Source organism: Dryas octopetala, chromosome 4, assembly GCF_963921425.1.
Source record: "Dryas octopetala chromosome 4, drDryOcto1.1, whole genome shotgun sequence".
Taxonomy (NCBI): domain Eukaryota; kingdom Viridiplantae; phylum Streptophyta; class Magnoliopsida; order Rosales; family Rosaceae; genus Dryas; species Dryas octopetala.
In genome coordinates this window covers 16,555,136-16,571,956 of record NC_141369.1, presented here as the reverse complement: position 1 = coordinate 16,571,956, position 16,821 = coordinate 16,555,136, and the positions used below count along the sequence as shown (strand labels likewise).

The following is a 16,821-nucleotide window of genomic DNA, read 5'->3' as shown; positions in this document are numbered from 1 at the left end:
TCAAACCAGTGTTTATATAAGAAAATAAATGGGCCCTTGGGCCAAGTGGGCAAATGGGCCTTGCATAGGCACCTGATGGGCCATTGGGCCAATGTGCTTCTTCTCTTGGGAATCCGTCTTCAAACTCTTTAACGCGGGAGTCCAATAGATGGCCCAAGACGTCATCCGCTCGATGACGTCGGGGCCAAGTTTTATGTCCTAACCTGTTCTTTCTCTATTAACAAATCAACGTGCCAAATGAGATGCTTCGTTAAACTACGTGGCGATATGTCATTGGTCGAATCGGACCGATGAATTTATCCACAAATAGCCTAAAACAAAAAATGCATCTGTGATAAAATTAATTAGTTTCAAAAAAGATGTAGTGAAATTGAATACTTCAAAAATAACAGGTCAAATAATAGATATATTTATGATAGTACAAGTTACATGAGGAGAATTTAAAACTTTTTTTTTTTTTTTGGGAATATTAGGACTCGGAGAAAGTCAATCTTAAGGTTACTTCTACTAACTAATGCATACATTTTAATAACACCACTAATTTATAAACTACACATTTCCTCCAAAGTTAAACATTATTTTTTTATGTCAATCATTTCAACCTCTTAATTTATCCATATGTTTAAGGTTAATGAGAACATTTAATCGCAAAAGTTGACTTCGGTCTACCTTTGCTTACAATAAAATAATATTTAAAGTCATGGACAAAACAGAACAAACTTGGCTTAGGCTTAGGCTTATGCCTATGCTTCCCAGAGGAGCTAAAGAATGAGAATAATTATTGGCAACATTATTATATTTGAAAAAGGATTACTTTTGAATTGATTATTTGATTAGTGGAAGCTGTGGGAATATCCAGAAGGAAGATTTTTTTTTTTGGGTCTAAGAGAAGGAAGAAGTTTTTAGCCCTTCAGGCAATACAATATATGCCCACTGTGTGTGTGAGAGAGAGCAGTGTCTTTGTCTCTCCATTTGAGGTCTGGTCGTCACTCTCACGCGGACATACAGATAGATCATCTCCATAAAAATAAATCAGAACCAGAAATTCTTTCTTCGTCTTCTTCTTCTACATATTTTACTCTTTGATGCCACATCCCATGAGACCAATTCCCAGCTTGAAAGAATTGGGCTTTTTCCTTGGGGTCGGTATAAGAATTTCAACAAACATCAAGCAAACAAAAATCCAATCTTTTTACTCTGTTTTTGGTTGTGTGCTTTCTTTCTGAGCATGGTTCTCACTACCTTCACAGCTTGAAGGTTGGAAGTTTGTGATTTTGGTTTGGAATAGTGGTTTTTGTGTGTTTGGTTGGTAGTGTTGTATTTGTTTGTGTTATTTGGTCACTCCCAATGAAAGCTCACATCTGGGTCTGAAAAATATCTACCTTTTTGTCCTCTTTTAGTTTTCTTCTGCTTTTCATTTTGCCTTTTACAGTCTCATCAAAAGCTCAAAGCTTAACAATCCTGAAAAGAAAAAAAAACAAAAAAACCATTTCAGATCCTCACAAGAACTGTTTTTGTTTCCACAAATCCATTTTCCACTGACAATCTCAATCAAACCCCTCCAAAACTCACACCTCTGCTTTTAAAGTTTGATCTTTTACTCCTTATTCAAAAGTGCTCAAAAGCCAGGTTCTTTTGGTCCCAATTCAGAGTTCACAATCCATTTCTCACTCAAGAACTCCGAATTCTCTTCTAACCCACTTCACCAAATCCTCCATAACCCCAACACTTCGGTCCAAAATAGAAATTGCTCCAAAACTTGAGGTCTCCAAAAATGCAAGACCCAGCAACATTCCAACCCATCCAACCAATCCAACCCCAGTTTCCAGAGCAAGAACAGCTGAAATGCCCGCGGTGCGAGTCCACACACACCAAGTTCTGCTACTACAACAACTACAATCTCTCACAGCCACGCCACTTTTGCAAGAACTGCAGGAGGTACTGGACCAAAGGTGGAGCCTTGAGAAACATTCCAGTTGGTGGTGGAAGCAGAAAGAACACAAAGAGATCGTCTTCTTCTTCAAAACGCTCCTCATCAGCTTCCTCATCTTCAGTGTCAAGCTCTGCACCTCAAAACTCGGATGATCCGCAGCCTGACCGGACCCGGGTTTATAACCCGAAGATTGATCATCAGGACCGTCGGATGCTTGACATTTCAGGGAGCTTCAGCTCGCTCCTGGCTACTAATGGGCAGTTTGGGTCTCTTCTGGAGGGTCTGAATCCAAATGGGTCGGGTCTGAAACTGATGGAAATGGGTGATTTTGCAGAGAATTTGGTGGGTTCAGGACATGGGTTGAATTCGGATCCGGGTGTGGACCCAGGTTTGGAGGTCCAGAGCAATGGCAACCCAGAGAGTTTTATGGGTATTCATCCAAATGGTGATTCAAGCTGTTGGAATGGAGGCAATGGGTGGCCTGACCTTGCCATTTACACACCAGGTTCAAGTTTTCAGTAGATAGATTATAGATAGAGATATGTTAATCTGCTTTTTTGATGCTTCTCTATATATTTATATATAACCTATGATAATGTTTCATATACTTAGAAAACTATATATGACTGTGAAAGTTGGAGCATATATGATTGACTCTCTCTCTAGGCTTATTGCTTAGCAGCCTAAAGCTTATATAATTGTAGCAGTTTCTGATGTTAAAGAGAGTGAGAATTAACCACAACAGAGCCAACATACCAATAGCATTTCTATATGTAATGCTTTTCTTTTGTTCTCTTTGTGTGTTTTTTGTTTGTATCTCTCATATAACTTTAATCAATATTCATGGGTTTTTTTCTTTTCCCTTGGAGGTTACTCTTGTTAAGGGATATGACTGTTATTCAACTATAATTCTCTTTATTATTTATGTTATGGTTGTGTATAATATTACAAAGTTATCTCATGTGCTTGTTATAGAGAGTGGGAAACCCACAATCTTTAATATAGTGTTGCTTGTTACCTTTTTTTTTTTTTTTTTTCTCTGTTTATGCATGTGATGTGACTGTGTGACATTGTATGTACTGTTTGGTAAGCATGTATGGCTTTTTCTAGAATGGGTTGAATATGGGATTTGACATTTTGTTGCTTATGAATAAGGTAATTTGATTTATACTCCAAGATTTTTATATATATATATATATATTTTGTCGTGTTTTGGTAAAACATATTAGGAATTATTTGGGAATCTCCTTAGTGTGAAATGCCCTGAAAGTCTGCAACTGCAGGATATGATACAACATTGGAACACTAAATCAATAGTGTTCGAATGTTGTCTCATATCTTGCATTACCGCACCTTCAACCGAACTTTATTCGTCTTAATTATATCTCAATTGTATCATAAAATTTTTTGTTTGTGATTGTTAATGAGAAAATAAAAAAAATAAAAATGGATAATTAGGATAATATGATGAAGTGGGAGAAGATATGGGGAAACACCCAAGTTGTTTTGTTTCTACTTTGTCTTTCAAGGGCTAGACAAAGTTCAACTTCCTTCCTACTAGGATATTATTTCTTATTCTAAAATCTCTGATTCGGTCTCATTCTTCACCACTTGCCAAGGTCACTTTTTTATTTTTTTGTTTTCTTCTTGACCATATCTTCCACAATCAAATGGAACATATGTGGATTATTATTAGGCCAATGTGAAAAAAAAAAAAAAAAAAAAAAAAAAGTAGTTGCGTAGTTGGGTCGGCACCTTTAACGGGAGCCCTAATAAACCCAAATAAGCTCCCACTATTTGGGTAATTTTCTTTTCATATTTTATGAAGTGGTCTAGTAAGCTACTTTAATGAAATCTAATGATTAATAAGAAACAAACCATTGCTTAACTGTGTCTTTTTTAACCATTGAATTTTCATCCAAAAGCACGGAGTTTTGTATTTATTCTATTGATTTACTTGTACTTGGCTTCAAGTGTTTTAACATCATATACATTTAAAATTACAATATAAGTTGGTGCAAGGCTAGGGTTTTTTTGTTTTTTTTTTCTTGGACTAGAGTGTTTAATGTTTGCCATGTGAACTCTTATCAATGCTTAGATCAAATTAATGAAACTGTCATTTTCGGAGGCTTAAGAGTTGAGTGTTTTGGATTTGAAGTTTAGTAGGGGTGTAAACGAGCCGAGCCAAGCCGAATATCACCGTGCTCAAACTTGGCTTGTTTTAATTTTTTCGAGCTTGAGCTTGGCTTGGTTTGTTTCTTATACGAGCCGAGCTCAAACGAGCTAAAAAAGAATTGAATCCGATACGAACTCGAGTTGTATCGAGCTTATTCACATAATTTTATCGAAGATATTTTATTAGCTATTATTTTTAAAAAATATTAATTTCTATCGAATATTTTCTTCTTGAAAGCATTATAATATGTTAATTTAACTTAGAATTAATATATATTTTTAATTAAATTAGATAGGCACCAAAGACTTCTTTAAAACACCATATAGATGAATATGGTTTTCATGAAATACAACTGTACCAAATAGTTTCATCTAAATATTGATAACTTATAACATTTGTAAAAATTCTCATTAAAACAGAGATGTAAGGTAGTAGAAGTTTTATAACCAAACAATACAAAAACAAAGTAGGAAATAAAAATAGAAGTTCTCATATAAGTTAGGAAAAATGAGGTATGAAACATATAAACTAGAAAATACGTGCTGCTCACAAGCTTTTCGAGCCGAACATACTAAAGCTCAAGCTTGGCTTGTTTCTTAAACGAGCGAGCTTCGGCTTGGCTTGTTTTTTTTCGAGCCGAGCTTAAACGAATCAAGCTCGAGCTGAACTCGATACGAACTCGAGCTGTATCGAGTCAATTTACAGCCCTAAAGTTTAGTATTTAAGATTTATATTGGAACGAAAATTAAACGAAAGTCTAAAATGATATATAATTAAGAGAATTAAGAATCCAGATTAATCCCTTTTAAGGGAATTCAAATCTTAATTTGGCAAGGTTAGCTAAATTCCAATTGAATTGGTAGGTTGTGGGATTCAATCCTTACGTGTTTAATTAATGAAATGCAATAAATTTCAATCAAAGATGTTGGATGATCAAGTCACTCTCTCTTTCACATGGGCCACACACCATGCTATGCTGTGCTCAATTGGAGGATAGCCTATGTGCCTAACCACTACCTCTATATTATATTATTACCAAACACAAAGGGTGAGGTTGGCTAGTCACTTTGGCCAAGTAAATCTATAAAATTGGGGCCCAATGAAAAATCGATAGTTGAAAACATTGTCTTATGAAGATGGATGTCATTGAAGATTGAAGAAGCTAGTTAGGAATCTTGATTCTTCTACAATACTGAACCACATTTGAATCCGCTCATACTTTTTTTCTCGTATATACAGAAGGTATTATAAATTCAACATTTTAATATGAACAACTGATACTAGCATTTTTTAATTGAGTCATATTATCAATTTTTGAATTGAATAGGAGCCATATTTAGTTTTGTTGACAAAAGTGATAGTGTGGGTTGGTCCACATTTTTGGTAGGAATTGGCAAAAATTCTTAAATCAAGGATTGGGTGTGGACTCCAAATTTTGTCTCCAATAACTGTGAACCTGTCATGTTATGTAAGCCCTTGACTTTGGCTTTGAGCCTTTTACCAATGTTTGCCAAATGCAAACCAAAGTGGAGGGAGTAGGAAGCTAAGACTTCGCTTCCTTCTTTGCCCCCATTTAATGTGGTCAATATCAATGAACAGAAGCATGTGTATGGTGAGAATACAGGTGTATTGGCCTTGATGATCCTGCATACACTAGCCTCTACACGCGGATGCCTATCCGTATAATCCAGTGCATTCCCAAAAATGGGTATTTTCTATTTGAAAACTTATGGTGGAAATGTTAAAAGTTTTTCATATGAAGAACCATGAATGTCATCAGACTCCATCTTTGATATAACAACATTGTCATTATAATAGTTGGGAAATTTCACCAAACCCATTTTCATGTTTTGTCTACTTTTTTTACTTCTTTATAGAAGAGTTTACAGCTTTGCTTGGATTGTAAAAAAATCAAATTACCATTTATCTAAATCATGGTCGAGATGTGGGGCAATCAAATTGTGATGGACCATCTCAACCATTGTCTTGGTTACCATGAAGTCATTTGATAAAATATTTCGTGTTATTTGCACTCTTCAAAGGTTTTAGAAAAGTGCAAATAGCACTCCCCTTAATCTAATGTGGTAATACTTCTCATAAGAGATGGTAAAGAAGCATAAGATTTTTTTTTTTCTTTTTTTTTTTCACTTTTATCAGACTATTGAAAGAGGAGAGATTCGAAATCAGAGCCTCTTATAGTCTTATGGAACGATAAATACTCGTAACTACTAACTACTAGAATTATAAGCCCTCTGTAACAATAAGAATATTCACACTAACCACAAAGACACTTGGTGTGGAAGTTATGAAGTTATATGAGGTAGTGCTAATAAGGTTCCCTAACAATTGTATCTTTCCTTTAAAGTCTAAATTTCTGAATGGGTAGGTCCTACGTCCATAATTGTACTAACTTAGAAAACTTAATAAGATAATTTATTACTAGAATTGGAATGGTTGTAAACTAGTAATCTATAAGCTTAAAGAAAGTCAACATTAGCTGTCAAGACTCGCTACTGTGTTGCGTTCCTCACAAGTCATTTGATGATTTCAGCATCTGTGCGCGTATTCTTTTACAATACCAGACCTTCACATTGTGGGCACACAAATGTGTCATCCATTCGAGAAATAATTCAAAAAATTATCCAAATAAATGCACAACATGATATGTCCTAGATGTTTTTTCACAAGAGGAAGGGTGGGTTTCAACTGCGCCATAATTTCACACATGACTTGTTCCAATAAAAGCTGCGGACGGGAAAAATTTTCAAACAGGACACCTATTTTGGGGTCAATCTTAGTTTAGGACACCAGTTTGGGTTTGTCTTAGTGTAGGACACATATTTAGGGTTTGTGTTAGTTTAGGACAATCCGTCAACTCCGTTAACTTTTCCGTCAAAAAAGAGATAATTTGATTATTTTATATTTTTAAAACAAATAAAAATTACAAAAAAAGAAAAAAAAACTAAAAAAGTCATTAAAAAGTTTAAAACTAAAAATTAATTTAAAATAGATTAAAACTAATAACAAAAAAAAAAGCAAAAAAAAAAAAAAAAAAGATGCAGTAGATCTGGTTCACCCCCCTCCCCCCAGCCTCCGCCCCCGCCCCGGCCCAGTCACACCCTCCACCCCTAGCCCCCATCGCACCCCCTCCCCCCAGCCCCGGCCCCCGTCGCACCCCTCACCTAGCACCACCCCCCGCCCGCTTTCTTCTTCTCCCACTATCCCAAATGGTGAACCTGCGACGGAGAATGGTCCTGGAAATACCCGAAAATGCTGTGGGGAATTGGTTTTGGTCAGTTCCTTTGGTATTCAAAGAAACCGAGACAGAATTGCACGAGTTGGTGTGTACTATGAGGAAAGGATTAAGAAGATTTTGCAGTGACAAGGCAAACAGGTTTAAAGGTGATGATGGATTCTTGGTGGTCTCTGAGTGTCTGAGAGAGAGAGGTGATCTCTTTAAGAACACCAAGGGCGGCATCAATCTTTATTGGACCACAAGTTTGTGCAAGCTCCCTATTTATGAAATGGATTTTGGGTGGGGGAAACCTGTATGGGCCACTAGCCAGCGAAACGACTACAAGAACCTAATTTTGTTGGTGGATACAAAAAAAGGGGATGGTATTGAAGCTTGGGTTACGCTCGAAGAAAAAGAAATGGCCAAATTTGAGTGTGATGAGGAGCTACTTGCATTTGGTTCTGTCAACCCCAGCACAATTGGTAATGATCACTCTAACTTGGACCCCCATTGATGATATGGCACATGCAGCACCACTGACTCCGCATCCTCTCTCTTCTCTCTCCTCAAACACAACTCAAGCCTTTGTTCCAGGGGGGAGGGGGCGCTGCCCCTGGTGCTTCTGCCTGGCCGCTCCTCTCCCTCCTGCCTCTCCTTCTCCCACTCCCTCCCCCGCTCAGGTTTATTTCTTCTTCCCCACCCCCAGCCCCGTCACACTCCCTAGCCCCAGCCCCCGTCGCACCCCCTCCCCCCAGCCCCAGCCCTCGTCGCACCCCCCACCCAGCACCAACCCCCCCCCCCCCCCGCTCGCCCACCCGCTCGCTTTCTTCTTCCCCACCCAGAACCACCCCTGCCTCTCTCTCCCCAACCCAACCTAGCCCCTCCCCGACCACCCCCCTTCACCCCAACCCAGCCTGCCCCGCCCCTTCGCAAGCCCCCCCACCCAGCCCCGAGAGAGAGAGAGAGAGAGAGAGAGAGAGAGTTTAATTCTTTTGTTTTTTTTTTTTTTCAATTTTAATCTTTTTAGTTTTTTAGTTGTAATTTTTTTTGTTTTTTTTTTAGTTTTTATTTGTTTTAAAAATATAAAATGACCAAATTATCCCTTTTTGGACAGAAAAGTTAACGGAGTTGACGGATTGTCCTAAACTAACACAAACCCTAAATATGTGTCCTACACTAAGACAAACCCAAACTGGTGTCCTAAACTAAGATTGACCCCAAAGTAGGTGTCCTGTTTGAAAATTTTTCCCGCTGCGGACCCTGTACCACAGTGTCACTATGGAATGAAAAGTCATGGATGGTGACAGTTTTCAATTCTTGATGGAATTGGACTCTACCAGGGCAAACATTATTCTAAAGGAAATCATGAAGCTGGCTCTGGTGAATTGGTGTGAATTGGTGTATGATGGGCCTTCATTTCCCTCCACACCAACAATGGTAAGACTTAAGAGTATGGACCAATGGACCATCATACCATCTCAAGTCATCCATCACTTTATAAGTAAAACGTCTCTTTATACACTTTATACTTGGGCATGTGAAGAGAAATATAGACACATAAGATTATATACACCCATAATATGAATGTTTTTTGTGTGTGTATGAGATACTTATTGTGAAGGGGAAAAAAGGGAAATAATGGGATAACCGAAAATTCACTTTCATAATCAAAACACATCTAAATAACAATGGGTTATCTTTCTAGCACACACATTTGGGTGGGGAATCTTCAGTGTAACCAAGAATCCACTTTCATAATTAAAGCACATCTAAACAACAATGAATCTTTTTTTCTACCACACACATTTGGGACAAACTTCAATGGCACAAGATACAGTTGCGTAGAATCTAACCCCTGCGGAACGTAAATTGGAAGGGTGTATTTCAATTTCGATTTGAGATAAAAATAGAAATATCACATAGGGACTACACGGGCCTTGTACATGCAAATATAAGCCATATGCCAATCACCTGAAACAAGCAGCAGCAAAAAGTTGATTAGTAAAATTGACAATTTTAGGGTGACTAACAGGGTGAAATAGTGATTTTTTTCCCCCATAAGTAGCAATATCCTGCCCTTTCAAAGAAAAAAAAAAGCCACAACAAACACATGCAAAAGAGTGCTCCAAGTAATAGCAAATAGGTATAGGCACTGTTAAGTGAGTAATAAAATGAATTGCTCAGTTGTTACGAATATATATATGGATAATTAATGACATCACATGAATTTTTATCCATTTTCTCTTATGTGTCAGAGAACCACATGGAGTCTGAGTGAGATGCTATTATACGGGGTTAGCAGACAATTCTTTGCAATCTTACCTCCTCCAGAGAGTTTTGTGATATCTTCCTCCCGCTGTGGGATGGGACTGTCATCATCGTACTCAATCCATTTTCCTTGAACCAACAAAAGAAGTCCATGAGTCAAAAGTTTGAATAATCACATGCTAACAAAGCAGTCATGCCAGAGAACTGACCACTTTCTTGCTTGACCCAAGCAACATAATGGCCTGAGTCAGCACTACGACCCTTGTGTGTCAGCACAGCAACCAAATCATAGACTCCAGTCATATGTGTCTCCTTCTCAGGTGGAACACCTGCAGCTATACGACACAGTCAAATAGCGAAATAAGTCCAAACTAGAGATTTGAAGAACCCGAGTGAAACACAGCAAAAGATTCAACATGTTGAGCTAAGAAGGTTCATTGGCTTTTACCTTCCTCAGACGTAGCATTAGATGGTTCTCCACTTCCATTTGAGGATCCCTGTATGCAGATAAGAGATTTGAGATGTTTTAGATATAATCACATAGGCATTTCATGTGTTTTTGTGTGAACATGTATAACTAGGTTGTGTAATCACCTCCACATCAGACATCTTGATATCATTATCTTTTGAACCAGAGCTCTTTTCAGTAGGCTTCAGACCAAGTTTTTTACCTTCTTCATCCCTCAGAGTCTGATAGTTTGAGGTTGGAAGTAATTAGGACCAACACAAATGAAATAACAATCAATATTTTTGACAAAAAGTTAATTCATCAAAATCAAAGGGAAGCAGATACCTTGCGAGGAGCATCCAATCTTTTGCGAAGATCCTCTGAGCACAGATCATAAACATCCAATTCCAAAGGATAATCCACTTTCTGAGATAAGTGAAAACAGTTTAAAAGGCATGAAACTCAAAAGCTATCGAGGGTACACAACCCTACCCTATCGAGGGTACACAACCCTTCCGCCGAACATTATTCTCTAAAAGAAAATACTTCCTTTTTCCTCTTAAAATGATATGGAAAGAGACAAATGACAAATCTGTATGTAAGGAGAAAAGAAAACAGGAATTACCCGCAAAATCTTGGCCTTCTGATTTGATTCCCTCTTCCAGAAAAAGCGGACAAACTGAATGGTCAAGTACCTTCAGAGAAAATAAAATAAAAAAATTAGGTTCAACTGTAAGTTTTTTTTTTTTAACAAAGGGCACACTACAACTAATTTTAGCCACCCCCCAGCAAACAAAGGAGAAAGGAGTCCACACAGACAAACATAAAACAAGTAACCTATAGCATCTAAATTATAACTGTACAACATTTCAGAAAAAAATTATAATACATAAGCCACTAAATGGATTAAGTGATAGTGTAACCCATATAGTTGGATACTGCAAGATTACATAACAGTGAGCTGCGAGCTAGAATGGTAAATCAAGAATAATATACGTATAGCCATGTGTACCTTGGTAGGCCATTGATACGAGACTCCTTCTGGTAGATCGCACTACGCCCCAAAGAAGGAGAATTTTTTTCTAATTCTGATTTTAAACCCTACATAAATCAATAAAATAAATGAGAATGTTGTAATTTTTATAAAGTATCTAACAATATCATCACACGTTATGGCACACATAAAATAAGATCTCCTATGTAGATGTGATTGCACTTACATGTTTTAACCCTTCGTGCAAATGGTTCACCTCATGTGATATGTGGCACTTGAGGGAATAAACTGACTCTGTTTCTGAGCTTTCTTCCCCACTTTCTACGCAGTGCACCCTAGCATCCCACCACATCAATGAATACAAGAAATGTTACAAGAATTTCAGCTCTATTAAATAAACAACTAAATAACTCATAAATCATAAAAATGCTGCGGTTGCAATATTAATCTATAAATAAATTACGATCTTCAACAAGCCAGTCATATATCAAGCAAACAAGTTAAGAAACCAGCCATTAACAAACACTAGCATAAAAGACTGGGAGAAGTTCTTCATTGCAGAAGCCACACACATTAACAAGACAGCAACTGGGAAAATTATTCAAACATTTACTTCACTTATTCTTTCAGAAGAAGAGATCTAGAATCGTGAAGTATATATTGTTAATATCAAAATAATAAACAATGTAAACTGTTTAAAATCTAATCTGAGACTGCTAATGGGTGTAAGTCAATACCTAATCAGAATACAATGGCTGAAAAGTTGCAGATATCTAACCTGTTAACAAGTTCGACGCCAAAAAGGGCCTTCACTGTATCGGGATTTTCACTGCAAGAGAACATTATTCAGGATAATATTCATTATAATTTTCCTATATGTACATATGGCAGAAAACAAACTGGCAACTAAAATACAGAAAACAACAAACTGCTGCTAGACCTAGAAGAATTCAGAAATTGGAAGAAAGACACTGTAGAGAACATTATTAACCAAATTTAGCATAGTGTAACAATTGAAGTGGGACTCAGTTTCCAGATATCATTAGTTTAAGAAGGTTATGCAACAAGACACATCAACATTTTACGTATATGACCCATATACCATATAGGAAAAAAAAAAACCGCACCTAGATCCTGACGATCTCAGAGACTGAGAAAGGGTGTATAAAAGTTGTGTCCAACATTCTTCAGCATCCTGTTACACATTAAGAACAAAAATATCAACAAACTAACATAGTAACTAGGGCGAAGAATCAGTAGTGTTACATTTAGATGACAAATAAGTTGAAAACCTGTTGCATGAAGGTATTATTATTATGCAGCTGACCAAACTGAGGATACTTTTTACGCAATACCTGCAAATATAATAGAAAATCAACTCATTATTTTGTACCCTCTATCAGTAAGAAAATACCAATATAGGAATTAATGATTTATGAGGCTCCCTGACATAGTTTCTATGAAGAATGGTTAGCTATGAAGCAAAGAAAAACAGCCTAACTTTTCGGTTTGTAACAAAAGGTATAACTTTAATGGTGAAAATGCAAGAAAATAAAGATTTTACTCCAAGGAATTTCTCAAGTTTCATAAAGAGATAAAAAAATTAGTTCAGGAAATTAATTAAAATAGCGAAACAAGATAACAAACCATCCAAAATTGCATGGGTGCCACAGCCTTGACACTTTTATCCAGTTCACCAAATAAATCACGAGTTGCAATAGTCAACATATGAGAAGTCTGATCCACATCATTGCTTCTTGTAGAATGTGAATACCTAAAGAAATAATACATTTTGATCACTAGGTCTAGGTCAAATAACTTTCAAGCAAATTGATAAACATTCTTTAACTGAAGAAGGTAACTCACTTGATCAAAGCTGACTTCAACTCTGGAACAGAATGCAGGCATTGTACCGTGGAGTTCATATAACAGGTGTTTCCCAAATTAAATAGACCAGCAGTATGACCCTGGAAGTAAAAATAGCATAAGCTGAAATAATATTGAAATACAGAAATAAAAACCATGGAGTTCAGAAACACATAAAATAAAACTAATTGAAAAAGATTGAAAACCTTCAAAGATATAAGATGGCATGATTGAGAATGCTACAAACCATTATTTATGATAATGATTCGCACATCTTATGGAAACAAAATAACACATAGCAACACTAGTGAACTAGGACACCTACCAGAATAGTACAACACAAAATCCTACTAAAGGTCCCCCTACCAGAATTATACAACACAAAGTCCTACTAAAGGTCAAAATTACCGGAAAGTGATAAAAAATCAAAATGTTATAGAGCCACACACACAAAATAATGTAAAACGCTAAATGAAATTGATAGGAAAAGTTTGCAAAAATAAAAAAAATCACACGCATAAACTAATGACAGCACAAGGTCAAAGAGAACAACAAGAAAAATAAAACTTATATTTTTCGTAGAATAGTTAGTTCAGCCAACTGATAAGAAAAAAGCAGCTTCTATTTACATGTGCAGTACACATGATCCTTACCAAGTTAAGGACTTGTTCTTCTTCTGGAAGATCTTCCACAAAAACAGGACCCTTCTCTGGAGCCTTGACAATCTCATCTGCTGTCCCCATCATCATCAATTTTTGACCCTATAAAAAGTATATATACGAATCATTTCTTTTTCACCTAGGCAAAATTATGGATTTCTGATAAAACAACAATAAATAAGAGGGAAAAGAAATATACTAGCAGATGCATTCCAAAAACAACCCACCTCTTTTACTCCTAATGTTGACCAGTCTGCATCATCCTGCATTTAAAAAAACACGCACACACAAAAGAAGTTAGGCACATAACAACCAACTTCATTTGAGCACATTACAGGAAGTTTTGACCAGACATATGACGAAGGATTTGCTTGATATTTACAACATCAAGATCAAGGGTATATAAAGATATGGACAATTTCACTACGTGTCAGCCACCAACTTACCTTCAATAAACCACCTTTGACCATTATCTTTTGTCTTTCAGGAGGTACCCCTGTTAAGTCGTATAACTGGCATTTGAATACATAAGGGGGCTGAGTAGTGTCAATTTCCACGGCTTTAAACAGCTCTTTTTGCCATTTTACACTCACTACAAAGAGTAATAAATCACAGTTGTCAAAACCAGAATCTACAAACCCAAGCCACGAGTTACAAATCTACCAAAATCAAATGAAGTACACATTCCATATTAACTGACATGCTTTTATTGTCCCCAGCTTAACCTGACGGCACCTCAAGCAAATTTGATACCAAACTAGAGCTGGTTTATTCATTTTAAAAAGTGAGTTTGGAGCCTTGAAAAAGTGAATTTTCAACAGTATCTCAGATTCTTAGATAGTATATCTTCAGCAATGCGACATTGTGAATTTATAAATAAGTTAAATATAGAACAATAAGCCAAATTGATTGAAATATATATACGGAGAAAGATGAAATTGCACCACTTCGCTTACATACAAAACACCCATATCAGAAATTCAAAATTCGCAAAGACCCAGATCCTAATTTTAAATATAAGCCACAAATCGAACTCCAATTGCTCAACAAGACTGATGAACAAAATGCTTAAGTATAATCAAATATCACAAATCTTCGGTGACCCAGACCATAAAATCGAATGAAAAACCCTAACTGTGCCACAAAGTGAACATAAAAAAACAGAAATGCTCAGTATTTTGAAAACAAAAGTGAAAATACCAATTTGGACTACAAATAAAATCAATAAAGAAAATATTTTAGAAGAGAAATTAAGCTGGAGAGGCGCTCTAACCGGAAATCATGGTTGGAAAACTTTGCTGATTAGAAGATCGGTGAGAGACAGAGGTTCGGATTTTTGCAGAGCTTAGCTTGGAGAACAGGCAAAGACAAACGTGCTTCGTCTATGTTCTAGCTTTTGGTTTTATAGAGCGAGCCCGAGTCCGAGTCCAAACCCGTAACAAAAGTAAATTGGGTGTGATTTTTTTTTCTTTCCAATTTGGGTGGGATTTTCCGATTTTGTATAATGGAATTGTATATGCCCTGAAATTAGTTTGAATACACGATTACAAAAAGTACTTCTATTTGCACACTTTTTTTTTTTTCACACCTTCATCACTTAATTAGTGAATTTATAAATTTGCCCCATTGTGAAAAGACCTAAAGCCCTTCCCCAACACACTTCAAACTCTCTTCTCTCCCCGACACTCTCTCTTATCTCTCTTCTCTCACTGCAACCTCTTTCTCGGATTTCTTTTGCCCGGCGGCAATTGTCGGTGAAGTAGGTGGTGAGACCACCACCGGTCACCTCCTCTTTCTCTCTCCCCTCTCTTTTTCTCTGTCTTTATCTCTATCTGTGAAAGAGCCAAGCTGCCACTAGCGCCACTCGTCGAGCTTCCACCTTGGAGAAGTGCCCAGCTCTCCCTTCACCCGACCACCTCCCTCCATCCCTCCATTCTTCATTTTTTTCTTCTTTCTCTATCTTTCTTCCCCTCTCTCTTTTGGACACCCACCTTTAAAAAAAAATTGCAACTAGTTCGACGAACCAGTGCCAAAACTGGTTGTTTCATTCGACAGTCAACCTTCGAATAGAACATGATTGTTCAGCGGGTACCTGCCGAACGAAACAACCAGTTTTAACAGTAGTCTGCCGAACTAGCTACAAATTATTTTATTTTTTTAACCCTTCTTCTTCTTCTTCTTCTTCTTCTTCTTAGCGTCTTAACGGTGGTTGCGGCTTAGACGAGGCCAGGCTTAGACAGAGACAGAGAAAAGGAGAGAGGGAAAAAGAGAGAACAAAGAGTTTCGGGGAGAGAGAACAGGAGTTTCGGGAAAAGAGAGAAGGATGAGGTGTTTGGCGGCATAGGCAACTTGAGATGTTTGGCGCGGCGGCAGCGTTGCAGATGGTGTGCATTGAGGTTGGGTTTCGTGGAGCTTGCAGATGCTTGAGTTGGAGCCAATGGTTGGGCTTCGCAGAGCTTACAGGCTGAGTAGAGGAAGCTCGGGTGCTGTGCGCGGTGGTGGGCACGAGCGTGAGTTGAGCACTGTTGGTCGGCGTGAAGGAAGCTGGCACGACTGCATGGTCGGGTGTGAGATGGGCAGAGGCGGAGTTTCTCTTTCTTGGCGGCTTTTCATGCATGTGTGAGCAGGTTGGGTGGTGTGGGGTGCTGCGCGCGATGGTGCAGGGTGGGAGGTGAGGTCAGAGTAAGGTATGTTTGCTGGTTTTGGGTGGGAGGTGTGTATTGTTTGGATGTTGGGTTGAGTGTGTGGTGTTTGATAAGTATTTTGATAATGAGAGGGGTATGTTAATGAGAAATTTCAAATTTTAGAAAAGGGTAGAGGTAGGAGAAAAGGGTGTACAAATTTTACAAAACTCAAATATAATTGAGAAATGAGAATAAACCAAACTAACCTTTAAAAAGTTACATTTAACTTAAGTTGTGGAGTGGTGGATGAGATAATAGATTAAGTTTTGTATAGTTTTATAATTCAAAATAAATTATATTTACTTTAAAAGTAACAAATATTAAGAAATTTATAACAAAATAAATTATATTTATTTATCTCGAGTGATCGACGAGGTTGAGTGACCCTATTATGGTTATGGCTTTACTTTTACTTATATCTTTTTTATCTCCATTTATTTCACTACCAGACCAAGTCGCTTAAATGAACGTTAACTTCGTTAATTACTTTAATGGTCCACTATGAGATGAAAAATATGCGAGAAATTGGGAGATGAATAGCTAATGCAGCGGGAGGGA

General features: G+C 37.3%; 2 protein-coding genes across 5 annotated transcripts; one reads left to right on the top strand and one right to left on the bottom strand.

The window, feature by feature from the left end:
* Positions 1-911: 911 nt before the first annotated feature.
* Positions 912-2,791, top strand: LOC147287397 (dof zinc finger protein DOF3.1-like). Its single transcript, XM_086240290.1, has one exon. The coding sequence runs from the start codon at positions 1,775-1,777 to the stop codon at positions 2,453-2,455; it is 681 nt and encodes a 226-aa protein (XP_086096416.1). The 5' UTR covers positions 912-1,774; the 3' UTR covers positions 2,456-2,791.
* Positions 2,792-8,988: 6,197 nt separating this feature from the next.
* LOC147287396 (ubiquitin carboxyl-terminal hydrolase 6-like) lies at positions 8,989-15,033 on the bottom strand. Of its 4 annotated transcripts, none has more exons than XM_086239508.1 (18): positions 14,853-15,032; positions 14,026-14,171; positions 13,807-13,842; positions 13,574-13,681; positions 12,921-13,021; positions 12,702-12,828; positions 12,347-12,409; positions 12,182-12,249; positions 11,833-11,883; positions 11,281-11,389; positions 11,073-11,161; positions 10,686-10,755; positions 10,406-10,486; positions 10,207-10,302; positions 10,061-10,109; positions 9,822-9,941; positions 9,667-9,741; positions 8,989-9,315 (listed from the first exon to the last, which is right to left on the bottom strand). In XM_086239508.1, the coding sequence occupies exons 1-18, from the start codon at positions 14,860-14,862 to the stop codon at positions 9,260-9,262; spliced, it is 1,455 nt and encodes a 484-aa protein (XP_086095634.1). In that variant the 5' UTR covers positions 14,863-15,032; the 3' UTR covers positions 8,989-9,259. The 4 variants fall into 4 exon arrangements, with proteins under 4 accessions (XP_086095634.1, XP_086095633.1, XP_086095636.1 ...); XM_086239507.1 differs by having other exon boundaries at positions 9,822-9,947; positions 14,853-15,030; XM_086239510.1 differs by lacking the exon at positions 10,207-10,302 and having other exon boundaries at positions 14,853-15,033.
* Between the last annotated feature and the right edge of the window lie 1,788 nt (positions 15,034-16,821).